Here is a 12,891-nt window from a genome sequence, read left to right on the forward strand (position 1 = left end):
TTTGAGGAATAACTAAAATATTTTGAGGGATAGTTAGAAAATTTTGAGAAATAATTAGAATATTTTGAGGAATAATTAGGGTGTTTTGTCTAGTGATGTGTTTGGGCCGGGGAAGGAGCCGCGCACCGGGAGCGGATCCAAATTCCTGGAAAAAGCAGGAGCGGCCGCTCCTCTGTACGCTGATAAAAGCCATGAACAGAGCCCGAACCCAGAGCCCGGATAGCTCAGTCGGTAGAGCATCAGACTTTTAATCTGAGGGTCCAGGGTTCAAGTCCCTGTTCGGGCGTTACATCTTTTCCTTATTTTTTCACGGCGCCATTTTTTTTTTTCCACTAAAATCCCTTTTTTACACCCGCGGCACGGTCGGCGCTGCCCGCCAAAGTGTCCCGGCTCCGTCTGCGGGGAATCCTGGTAAGAAATTAAAAAAAAAAGGAAATTAAAAAAAAAATAATTAATATGTGGGAAAAAATGCAACCGCCCGAACAGGGACTTGAACCCTGGACCCTCAGATTAAAAGTCTGATGCTCTACCGACTGAGCTATCCGGGCTCTGGGGCTGAGCCGGGCACTGCTGGGATATCCCCGTGCGCAGGAACTGCGCGGCTGCCGCGATTTCCCGGCCGGTGACCCCGCCTGCACCCCACTGCCTGCACCCCACTGCCTGCACCCCACTGCCTGCACCCCACCGACACCCCACTGCCTGCACCCCGATCTGCACCCCACTGCCTGCACCCCACCGACACCCCACTGCCTGCACCCCACCGACACCCCACTGCCTGCACCCCACTGCCTGCACCCCACCGACACCCCACTGCCTGCACCCCGATCTGCACCCCACCGACACCCCACTGCCTGCACCCCACTGCCTGCACCCCACCGACACCCCACTGCCTGCACCCCACTGCCTGCACCCCACCGACACCCCACTGCCTGCACCCCGATCTGCACCCCACCGACACCCCACCGCCTGCACCCCGATCTGCACCCCCACAGACACCCCACCGCCTGCACCCCACCGGCACCCCACTGCCTGCACCCCCACAGACACCCCACCGCCTGCACCCCACTTCCTGCACCCCCACCGGCACCCCACTGCCTGCACCTCCGTCTGCACCCCCAACTGACCCTTTCTGCCTGCACCCCACTGCCTGCACCCCCATTGTCTCATCTCACTATCCGCACCCCCCAACTGACCACTTCTGCCTGCACCCCACTGTCTGCACCCCGATCTGCCCCCCATTGTCCCACCCCACCGCCTGCACCCCCACCGGCACCCCCTGACTGACTGAGGAACATCCCGGGGACATTCAGGGGGACACCGGGGACACCGGCCGGGGCTCTGTGCAATCAGGAACATCTCGGGGGGACACCGGGAGGCACCGACCGGGGCTCTGTGCAATGAGGAACACCCCGAGGACATTTAGGGGGACATCAGGGGATATCGGCCGGGGCTCTGTGTAATGAGGAACATCTCGGGGACACTCAGGGGGACACCGGGGGGACACCGGTCGGGGCTCTGTGCAATCAGGAACATCTCGGGGGGACACCGGGGGGACACCGGCCGGGCTCTGTGCAATGCGGGACATCCCGGGGACATTCAGGGGGACACCGGAGGATACCAGCCGGGGCTCTATGAACATCTCGGGGGGACACGGGGGGGCACCGGCCGGGCTCTGTGCAATGCGGAGCGCGGCCGGGAGATGGCCCCGCACCGCCCCGCGCTGCGCCCGCCATTGTCCGCCGCCTCCGCCGCGGAGCTCCCGCCTCCCTCCGGCTCCTCCCGCATCCCCCCGGCTCCTCCCGCATCCCCCCGGCTCCTCCCGCATCCCCCCGGCTCCTCCCGGCTCCTCCCGCATCCCCGGCCCCGCCGCCGCCGCCGCTCGGAGCAGGTAGGGCCGCGGAGGGAGCGGGGGGCTCTGCTCGGCTCGTCCGGCAAAAAAATGATATTTCCTATTTAAATGGAGGATCGTGGGTCCGTAATTCGCCCTGCCGGGTTCCCGGAGCTTCCCCCAGAGCTGCGGCTCATCGCGGTGCTGCTCCAGGGAGCCCCAAAAGGAGCGGGGGGAGCGCGGGGCTGCCCCTTCCCAGGGCACGCCCGGGGTCTCGGGATGCCCCCTCGGGAATTTGGGGGGCCTGGAACAATGAGATGGTGCCCGAGGAACGGCGAAGTTGGGCGAAGGGGACAGGGGGGGTTGGGGTCCTGTCGCCTCCCGGCGGGGCAGGGGGAGGGACAGCGATGGGGACAGGGGGACAGAAATAGGGAAGGGATGGGGACGGGGATCGCGCGATCCTGGAGTGGTTTGGGGTTTGGTTTTTGGTGTTGGACCCTCTGGTCCCCACCCCCTGCGCTGGGCAGGGATGCCACCCTTTGGATCAGCGGCTGGGGACGGGGACAGGGACAGGGACAGGGGCAGGGACAGGGACAGGGACAGGGGCAGGGACAGGGACAGGGACAGGGACAGGGACAGGGACAGGGACAGGGACAGGGACAGGCCAGCCGTGGTGTGAGGCCGAGCAGGGTCAGCTCATCCCCAGCCCTAAAACCCCCCAGCTTTAGGGGCTGGAGGCTCTGCCGAGGATGCTGCTGGGATCCCGGATCCCTGCGCTCCTGCGGATCCCAGACCTGCGGGAATGCTCGTGGATCGGGAATTCCAGAGGTTTGGGAGCTCCGGGGGCTCCCTGCTCGTGTGTGCGAGGCCGAGCACGGCTGGGATTGTTCCCGGCTCATGGGCCCGGCTCCATGAGCACCAGCGTGACCGGGAAAATCGATCCTTCCTTCCCAGAGGGGCAGGGACGGGGTAGCAGGGAGCTGGGGGTGAGGGAGTGATCCTGGAGCCTGGTATTCCCAGGAAAATCAGTCCTTCCTTCCCAGAGGGGCAGGGACGGGGTAGCAGGGAGCTGGGGGTGAGGGAATGCTCCTGGAGCCTGGTATTCCCAGGAAAATCAATCCTTCCTTCCCAGAGCAGGAGGGACAGGATAACAGGGAGCTGGGGGTGAGGGAATGCTCCTGGAGCCTGGTATTCCCAGGAAAATCAGTCCTTCCTTCCCAGAGGGACAGGGACGGGGTAGCAGGGAGCTGGGGGGTGAGGAACCTGCCTGGAGCCTGGATCACCCAGGAAAATCAATCCTTTCCTTCTCAAAGTGGGAGGAATGGGATAACAGGGAGCTGAGGGGTGAGGGAATATTCCTGGTATTCCCAGGAAAATCAGTCCTTCCTTCCCGGAGAGGCAGGGACGGGATAACAGGGAGCTGGGGGTGAGGAACCCGCCTGTCCCGGATTTCCCGGGGTAGCCGCCCCAGCCGGGCACCTGCCCCACCTCGGAGCACAATCCTGAATTCCAGAGGGGGCTGGGGAGAGGATCCGGAGGATCCGGAGGATCCAGACGATCTGGAGGATCTGGAGGATCTGGAGGATCGGCCCTTCCAACCCTGCAGCTGGGAATTCCCAGCCTGCTGCAGTGGGAGCGGGTGCTCCATGTGGGAGCAGGGCTGGGATGCAGCAGGATTCACTGGGATAGACTGGGATTGACTGGGAAGCACTGGGATTGACTGGGATTCATTGGGATTCACTGGGAAGCACTGGGATTGACTGGGAAGCACTGGGATTGACTGGGATTCATTGGGATTCACTGGGAAGCACTGGGATTGACTGGGATGCAGCCTGGGATGATCCCAGTCCTCCCCACATCCCTGGGATGACGATCCCAGTCCTCCCTGAGATGATCCCAGTCCTCCCTGCATCCCTTTTTCCCTTCCAGACAGTTGGATTTGCTGGATTTGGGATTGATGGATCCATTTGTGGCTCCAGAAGCAAAACCCTCCGGGGATTATTAATTTTTTTTCCCATGATTTTTGACACCGGGTTCCCTTTTGAGATTTGCAATTCCAAACTGGGATGGGAATGCTGAGTTTTCCCTGCATCCCAGGATGATCCCTGTGCTCCCTAGGATGGGAATTCCTGATTTCCCTGCATCCCAGGATGATCCCTGGGATGGGAATTCCTGATTTCCCTGCATCCCAGGGTGATCCCTGGGATGGGAATTCCTGATTTCCCTGCATCCCAGGATAATCCATGTGCTCCCTGGGATGGGAATTCCTGATTTCCCTGCATCCCAGGATGATCCATGTGCTCCCTTCTCCCGAGGGAGCATCTGGCTGCGGGAGAGGCGCCCCATGGCAACAGGGAAGGGCCTGGAGCGTTTTCCATGGATACAGCAGCGGGATCCATCCCCATCCATCCCCCGGGGCCGCCCTGCAGCGCCGGGATCGGGGATGGACAGCGGGGTCAGGGATGGACAGAGGGATCAGGGATGGACAGAGGGATCAGGGACGGACAGAGGGATCAGGGATGGACAGAGGGATCAGGGATGGGATCAGGGATGGAGAGCAGGATCAGGGAGCGATCCCAAAGCAATCCCAAAGAAATCCCAAATCCTGCTGCTGCTTCCCAAGCTGTGCTCCACAGGGATCACCCCCAGGGATGGTTTTAGGGTGGGTTTAGGGAGACTTTGGGTGGTTTAAGGCGTTTTGGGGGTGATTTGGAGGTGGTTTTAGAGTGTTTTGGGTTTTTTTGGGGGGGTGTTTCTGGGGTGGTTTGGGGACATTTTTTGAGTGTTTTTGCAGCATTTTGGGGTGTTTTTGAGGTGCTTTGGGGGTGGTTTTAGGGTGATTTTGGGTGTTTTTAAGGCATTTTTGGGGACATTTTTAGGATGGTTTTAGGGTAGGTTTGGGGCATTTTTTGGGCATTTTTGAATGTTTTTGCAGCCTTTTGGGGGTGTTTTTGTGGTGCTTTTGAAGTGTTTTGAGGGCAGTTTTGGAGCGTTTCTGGGGTGGGTTTGAGGTGGTTTTGGGGCATTTTTTGAGTGTTTTTGCGGCATTTTGGGGGTGGGTTTGGGGTATTTTGGGGTGTTTTTAGGGCTCCAGCCCCTCCTGTCCCCGGGTGGGTGGCAGGAAGAAGCCGAGCCGAGATTTGCATAGGACACGGGCGGTGGCATCGGGGACAGCACGGTGCCACCTCCAGCGTCCCCCGGGGGTGGCCCTGCCCCCCAAAAACCCCAGCCCCAGTGTGAGGGGGAGATTCCGAAAATCTGGGCGTGGTGTGACACGGGGACAGGGGCAGGAGGTGGCTCCGGGGTCGGGGTGGGGTCTGGAGCTGCTTGGGGACACCATGGGGACACCGTGGGGTCCCATGGGGCCAGGAGTCGGGGTCTCTTTATTAGAGGGGGGACCCTGAGAGGGGGAAGGGAGGGATGGGGGTGCTCAGGGAACCCCTGGGATCCCATCCCTGCCCATGGGGAGCCGGGATCTGCCATGGGATCCCATGGGATCCTGCCGGGTTTCCCGGGATCAGGGTGGCTCTAGATCCCCTTTAACCATGGCACCATTAAAATCCCCATTAAATTCCCATTAAAATCCCATTAAATTCCCATTAAATCCCCGGAGCAAGAGGCTGTGACCCAGCATCACTTCCTGCTCCTGGACCCGCACTTAGAGGGCGATTTTGGGGCTTTTCCATGGGATTTTTTTGCTCTTTCTGAGAAGGGAAGGGGCTGAGCCACCTGCTCACGGTGTCCCCAAGGCAAGTGACATCCCCTGGTGGCAGCCAGACCCCTCAGCAGGGCAGGACTCAGCTCTGTGGGGTCCAACCCCATTCCCACCCCATTCCCGCCCCATTCCCGCCCCATTCCCCGGCAATCCCAGCCCCACACGCCCCAGTGGGATGCAGATGTTTGTCTTGGAGAGCAGCACGGAGCTGTGGCTTCGGCAGCCGCAAAATTCAGCCGGGACTTTGTTGCTTTTGGGTTAAAAGCGGATTTTCCTCTGTTCTGCCTCCAGCTTTTTGGGGTTTCTGCTTTTCCAGGAAAAAGGCACAGCTGCCAGCAGGGCCCGGAATGGCAGGGAAGGGAACATTCCCAACCTCTCAGCACCCCCTGGAGCCACTTTTTTCCAGCTGGAAAGCACCAAAATCCCTGGATGAGCTGGTGCTGGGGGGCTGAGAGGGACCTGGAAAGGGCCAAATCCCGTGGGAATTGTGGAGCTCGTTGGGAACCATCTGGTCCTGCAGAGCTCGGGGTCAGGGGGACAAAAAAAAAACCCAGGAGAGGTCTGGGGACACCCTGGGCTGGAGGGAGGTGGCCACTGGTCACTGGGGGGGTCTGGGGTCACTTGTGGGGCTGGGGGAGGTCCCAGGGCTCTCCTGGAGCTGGGATTTAGGGTTTTCCTGGTTTCCCCAAAAGGGGGATGGGGTGGCCAGGGGTCCCAGTAAAATGTTTGTTGTTACTGGGAAGGGGGAGGGGCCCCTTGGGGCCGTAAATTGGGGCATCAGCAAAGCCCTGTGTGGGGCAGAGGAGAGCCTGGGGGGCACTGGAGCCAGACCCATCCAAAACCCCAAAAATGGGAGGTCCTATGAGTCAAACCTGTCCAAAACCCCAAAAACTGGAGGTTCCATGAGCCAAACCCATCCAAAACCCCAAAAAATGGGAGATCCTATTAGTCAAACCTGTCCAACACCCCAAAAATTTGAGGTTTCATGAGCGAAACCCATCCAAAACCCCAAAAATGGGAGGCTCCATAAGCCAAACCTGTCCAAAACCCCAAAAAATGGGAGATCCTATGAGTCAAACCTGTCCAAAACCCCAAAAACTCGAGGTTTCATGATCCAAACCTTTCTAAAACCCAAAAAACTGAAGGTCCCATGAGCCAAACCTGTCCAAAACCCCAAAAACTGGAGGTTTTGTGAGTCAAACCCATCCAAAACCCCAAAAAATGGGAGGTCCAATGAGCCAAACTCATCCAAAACCCCAAAACCTGGAGGTTTCATGAGTCAAACTCATCCAAAACCCAAAATAATGGAGGTCCCATAAGCCAAACCTCTCCAAAACCCCAAAAACTTGAGGTTTCATGAGCCAAAAGCATCCAAAACCCCCCAAAACAGGAGGTTCCATGAGCCAAACCTTTCTAAAACCCCAAAACCTGGAGGTCCCATGAGCCAAACTCATCCAAAACTCGAGGTTTCATCAGCCAAACCTTTCCAAAAACCCCCAAAAATGGAGGTCCCATGAGCCAAACCCATCCAAAACCCCCAAAACTGGAGGTTCCATGAGCCAGATCTGCCCAGAACCCCAAAACCTGAAGGTCCCTGCTGGTGATTTTCAGAGCTGAGCACTGCCTGGGTGGGTGCTGGGGAATATCTGTGAAATCCAGAAATTTCCTGGCTCTTCCAGGCCATTCCCAGTTCCCCCTCCTGAAATAAGGGATGGGAGCTGCCCCTCAGCACCCTCATCCCTTCCTTTCCCATCTCTCCTTTCCCATTCTGCCTTAAAATTCCCTGGATTTGCTGCCAGGGGCTGATTTTTTCCCTCAAATCATTGAAATTTTTATGAAATCCCAGTGCTGGGGCAGCCTGGTGGGGTTTGGGGGGGCTCAGCCACAGCCGATCCCACTGCCCTCCCCAAATTTGGGGCTGATTTTGCCCTTTGGGGAAAAAAATTTGGGATTCCAGCTGAGTCCCTTCCCTGCCTGGTGTCCGTGGGCTCCCGGGGAAGTGGAAGCAGCAGCAGCTGCAGCCAAATTTTTATTTTTACCCCCTGGCCCTGCTGGGCCCCAGCTCGTTTCCCTTTTTCCAGGCACACAGGAAGGGCCGAGCCAGCCCGGCCTTCCTTATCCCAGAGATTCCAGAGGGTGGGAAAGGACCTTGGGATATTCCAGCCATCATCCCAGGGTGCTCCAAACCCCGAGAAACCCGGCCTTGGACACTCCCAGGGATGGGGCAGCCACGGGTTCTGTGGGGATCTGCAGCTGGGAATGAGCCTGGAGTGCAGAAATTGGGATTTTTTTATGGAATTCTGGAGTGGTTTGGGTTGGGAGATCCTCAGGATCATCCCATCCCCACCCCGTGCCGCTTCCCATGGTCCCAGGGTGCCCCAAACCCCATCCAGCCTTGGGGGCTCCCAGGGATCCAGGGGCAGCCAGGGATTCCCTGGGAATTCCAACCCAAAACATTCCAGGATTCCCTGTGCTGGTTTGGATGGGATGTTGGGAATAAATCCTTCCCTGGGAGGGAAGCATTCCCAGCATCAATCCCACACCTTCCCCCATTCCCAGCATGAATCCCACACCTTTCCCCATTTCCAGCCACCCATGGCCACCATCCGTTAACCCCACAACTTTTCCCATTCCCAGCATCAATCCCACACCTTCCCCCATTCCCATCCTTAACCCCACACCTTTCCCCATTCCCAGCATTAATCCCACACTTTTCCCCATTCCCATCCGTTAATCCCACACTTTTCCCTAGTCCCAGCATCAATCCCTCACCTTTCCCCATTCCCAACATCTGTAGTTACCATCCTTTAACCCCACACCTTTCATTTCCAGCCATCCATGGCACCCATCCATCAATCCCACAGCTTCCCCCATTCCCAGCATCAATCCCACAACTTTCCCCATTCCCAGCAGCCACGGCCACCATCATTTAACCCCACACCTTTCCTCATTTCCAGCATTAATCCCACACCTTTCCCTATTTCCAACATCAATCCCACAACTTTCCCTATTCCCAGCATCCATGGACACCCATCTCATGTTTCCCCACTCCCACCATCAATCCCTCATCTTTCCCCATTCCCAACATCTGTGGTTCCCATCCTTTAACCCCACACCTTTCCCCATTCCCAGCATCAATCCCACACCTTTTCCTGTTCCCATCCATTAACCCCACATTTTTCCCCATTCCCAGCATGAATCCCACACCTTTCCCCACTCCCAGCAGCCATGGCCACCATCTGTTAACCCCACAACTTTTCCCATTCCCAGCAGTAACTCCACACCCTTCCCCATTCCCAGCATCAACCCCACACCTTTCCCCCTTCCCATCCAGTAATCCCACACTTTTCCCCATTCCCAGCATCTGTCACCTTTCCCCATTCCCATCCTTAACCCCTCACCTTTCCCCATTCCCAGCATCAATCCCACACCTTTCCCCCTTCCCACCCATCAATCCCACACCTTTCCCCCTTCCCACCCATCAATCCCACACCTTTCCCCATTCCCCTCCATCAATCCCACACCTTTCCCCCTTCTCATCTGGTAATCCCACACTTTTCCCCACTCCCAGCATCAATCCCACACCTTTCCCCACTCCCAGCATTAACCCCACACCTTTCCCCATTCCCAGCATTAATCCCACACCTTTGCCCACTCCCAGCATCAATCCCACACCTTTCCCCCTTCCCACCCATCAATCCCACACCTTTCCCCATTCCCCTCCATCAATCCCACACCTTTCCCCCTTCTCATCTGGTAATCCCACATTTTTCCCCACTCCCAGCATCAATCCCACACTTTTCCCCATTCCCATCCTTAACCCCTCACCTTTCCTCACTCCCAGCATCAATCCCACACCTTCCCCATTCCCAGCATCAGCCCCTCACCTTCCCCACTCCCTCCCCAGGCCACCTCGCAGTGACCCCGTCCGTTCCCACCCCAGGAGCAGCAGGATGCCGTTCTCCTGACCCCGACCCCAGGATGTCGTGCCGCCGCGGTCCCGGCGAGCCGTGGCCGGCGCTGGAGTCGGTGGGGCTGAGCCGCAAGGAGCTGGCGCTGGCCGAGGCGCTGCAGATGGAGTACGACGCCTTATCCCGGCTCCGCCAGGACAAGGAGGAGAGCCGGGCCAGGAAGGAGCAGCTCCAGGAGCGCTCCCTCATCTCCTGGGACGAGCCCGTGGACAGGAGCGCCATCAAAGCGGCGCGGGGGCTCTCCGGCTCCGACCCCGCGCTCAGCCGCGCCGTCCCCGAGGGTCCCCAAGCGCCACCGGGGCCCGGCCCTGCCCGGCCGGAGCCGCAGCCCTGGAAGGGCCCCCTGAGCGGGGATTACCTGCTCATCTTCCAGGGCTCCCAGCGGGATTTCCTCGGGGAGCCCCTCAACGGCTCCGAGCCCCACGGCGGCGGCGGTTCCCCCAAAAAGCTCTCGCCGCCCCCGCTGCCGCCGCGGCACCCGCTGTGGGGCTGCCCCGAGGGCGGCCAGCGCCCGGGCAAGGCGTCCCCGCTGTCCCCCAAGGGCCAGGCCCAGCCCAGGGACATCAACGTGTTCTCGGCGGCTCAGGACAAGCTTTTGGGGCGCCGCATCTCCCAGGAGGATCCCTACGGCGTGGACGCCATCACCTGCCTCAACCTCAAGTCCACCTACGAGCGCGAGGCGCTGAGGGAAGGTTCCCGGGGCTGGAAGGAAGGCAGGAGCATCCTGGAGAAGGAATCCAGCGGGAAGCCGGTGGCACGGAGCAAGACCATGCCCCCCCAGGTGCCCCCGCGCACCTACGGGGCCCGCGCGGGCGGCAGGAAGAACCTGGCGGCCAACAGGAACCGCAGGATCTCCGTGGAGCCGGTGCGGCTTCCCAGGGGATGGAGATGGGAATTCAGAGATGGGAGTTCAGAGATGGGAATTCAGAGCTGGGAGTTCAGAGATGGGAGTTCGGAGATGGGAGTTCGGAGATGGGAATTCAGAGATGGGAGTTCAGAGATGGGAATTCAGAGATGGGAGTTCAGAGATGGGAATTCAGAGATGGGAGTTCGGAGATGGGAGTTCAGAGATGGGAATTCAGAGATGGGAGTTCGGAGATGGGAGTTCAGAGATGGGAATTCAGAGATGGGAATTCAGAGCTGGGAGTTCAGAGATGGGAGTTCAGAGATGGGAATTCAGAGCTGGGAGTTCAGAGATGGGAGTTCAGAGATTGGAATTCAGAGATGGGAATTCAGAGATGGGAGTTCAGAGCTCGGAATTCAGAGCTGGGAGTTCAGAGCTGGGAGTTCAGAGCTGGGAGTTCAGAGATGGGAATTCAGAGATGGGAGTTCGGAGATGGGAATTCAGAGATGGGAGTTCAGAGATGGGAATTCAGAGATGGGAATTCAGAGATGGGAGGTCAGAGATGGGAATTCAGAGATGGGAATTCAGAGATGGGAATTCAGAGATGGGAGTTCAGAGATGGGAATTCAGAGATGGGAATTCACAGAGATGTGAATTCAGAGATGGAAATTCAGAGATGGGAATTCAGAGATGGGAATTCAGAGATGGGAATTCACAGAGCTGGGAATTCAGAGCTGGATGGGGCGTCCCAGAGCTGGGTGTCCTCCTGGGTGGGTTCTCCTTGTGCTGTCATGGTGGCTCCGTGGAATGGGATGTGGGAAGAGGCATCTGAGGGTGGAGATGTCCCATGAGACAGCCCTGCCCAGAGCCCCAGAAACTGAGCCAGACCTGCCCACAACCCCAAAAACTGAGCCAGACCTGCCCACAACCCCAAATCTGAAAAGTCCCATGAGCCAGACCTGTCCACAACACCAAAACTGAGTCAGCCCTGCCCAAAACCCCAAAACTGAGCCAGACCTGCTGAAAACCCCAAAACTGAGTCAGACCTGCCCAAAACCCCAAAACTGAGCCAGACCTGCCCAAAACCCCAAAACTGAAGGTCCTGTGGGTCAGACCTGGCACGGCAGTGCCACCTGCCCTGCTGGGGACAGCAGCGAGCAGTGTCCCCTGCAGCACCCCCACGGCCTGGGGACACTCCCTGCCCATCCTGCTGCTCCTCCCTGGGGGATATCCCTGGGAATGGCCACTTTTGGGGGGCTCTGAGGGTCTCCCAGCTGTGGGCAAGCCAAACCCCCCCCATGCTGGCCCACGGCCCCCACACCGCTGCAGGGCCACCTCTGTCCCCACCACGGTGGCCCTGGCGTGGCGCAGCGGGGGGTCTGGGGGTCCCCACGGGGGTGTGGGCCCCGGGGGTGACCCCCCAGCTCACGGGCTCGTGCCCTGCCCCACAGGTGGCCCCCAGGCCCCACTCCTTGGCCAACGGCTACGAGCTCTTCGAGGTGTCCGAGGAGCGCGACGAGGAGGTGGCCGCGTTCTGTCACATGCTGGACGTGTGAGTACCCAAAACATCCCCAAAACAAGCCAAAGGGGCTTCAGGGCCATCCTGAGGGGCTTCGGGGCCACCAAAAGGGGATCCAGGGCCACCAAGAGGGGTTTCATGGTCACAAAAGGGGATTCAGGGCCATTCCAATGGGGTTCAGGGCTACCCTGAGAGGCTTCAGGGCCACCAAAAAGGGGATTTGGGGCCACCAAAAGGGGATTCAGGGTCACCAATGGGGATTCAGGGCCACCAAAAGGGGATTCGGGGCCACCAAAAGGGGATTCAGGGTCACCTCGAGGGGATTCAGGGCCACCCCAATGGTTCAGGGCTACCCTGAGGCTTCAGGGCCACCAAAAGGGGATTCAGGGTGCCCCAGAAGGGTTTCAGGGCCACCCCAAGTGGATTCAGGGCCACCAAGAGGGGTTTCATGGCCACAAAAGGGGATTCGGGGCCACCAAGAGGGGCTGTTCCCCGCGGTGCTGAGCCCTTGTGGTGCCAAAAGGGGATTCAAGGCCAGGCCGGTGATTTTTGGGGCTGGGGACCCCCCAGCCCCAGCGGGAGCCCTGAGCCACCCCCGCCCCGCAGGCTGCGCTCCAGCTGCGGCTCCAGGGACGGCTCCGGCTCGGGCTTGGTGTGGAGCGCGGTGAGCCCGAGCGCGGAGCAGCCGGGCCTCGGCGCCAGCCTCAAGGTGACGGTGCTGTGTGACGGCCTGAGGGAGCCGCTGACCTTCACCTGCGACTGTGAGTGCCGCTCCCGGAATTGCCGCGTTCCCACATTCCCACGTTCCCGCTGTTCCTGCCGTTCCCACCGTTCGCGCTGTTCCCACTGCTCCTGATGTTGCCGCTGTTCCTGATGTCCCCATCATTCCCCCATCTCCACCATTCCACCATTCCCCCCATCCCGACATTCCGCCATCCCCACCATTTCCCCAATCCCACCATCCCCACCAATCCCACCATTCTCCCATTCCCACATCCCCACCATTCCCATTAT

General features: G+C 59.2%; 1 protein-coding gene and 2 non-coding genes across 4 annotated transcripts in view; 2 read left to right on the forward strand and 1 right to left on the reverse strand.

Annotated features, from left to right (window-relative positions):
* The first annotated feature begins 213 nt into the window (after positions 1-213).
* On the forward strand, positions 214-286 carry TRNAK-UUU (transfer RNA lysine (anticodon UUU)). Its single transcript has one exon. It is a non-coding gene; the product is annotated as a tRNA-Lys (tRNA).
* Positions 287-475: 189 nt separating this feature from the next.
* Positions 476-548, reverse strand: TRNAK-UUU (transfer RNA lysine (anticodon UUU)). Its single transcript has one exon. It is a non-coding gene; the product is annotated as a tRNA-Lys (tRNA).
* Positions 549-1,755: 1,207 nt separating this feature from the next.
* The window catches only part of PIK3C2B (phosphatidylinositol-4-phosphate 3-kinase catalytic subunit type 2 beta), a 34,090-nt gene continuing 22,954 nt past the window's right edge, over positions 1,756-12,891 (forward strand). The window contains exons 1-4 of one of the 2 annotated variants that reach the window (XM_064398770.1): positions 1,756-1,888; positions 9,487-10,379; positions 11,810-11,910; positions 12,484-12,638. In XM_064398770.1, coding sequence (XP_064254840.1) covers positions 9,525-10,379; positions 11,810-11,910; positions 12,484-12,638 — 1,111 coding nt within the window. In that variant the 5' untranslated portion in view covers positions 1,756-1,888; positions 9,487-9,524. Of the gene's footprint in view, positions 1,889-9,450; positions 10,380-11,809; positions 11,911-12,483; positions 12,639-12,891 lie in introns of both variants that reach the window. The other variant, XM_064398771.1, reaches the window with a different exon arrangement.

The sequence above is a fragment of the Passer domesticus genome, chromosome 25 (genome assembly GCF_036417665.1).
Source record: "Passer domesticus isolate bPasDom1 chromosome 25, bPasDom1.hap1, whole genome shotgun sequence".
NCBI lineage: Eukaryota > Metazoa > Chordata > Aves > Passeriformes > Passeridae > Passer > Passer domesticus.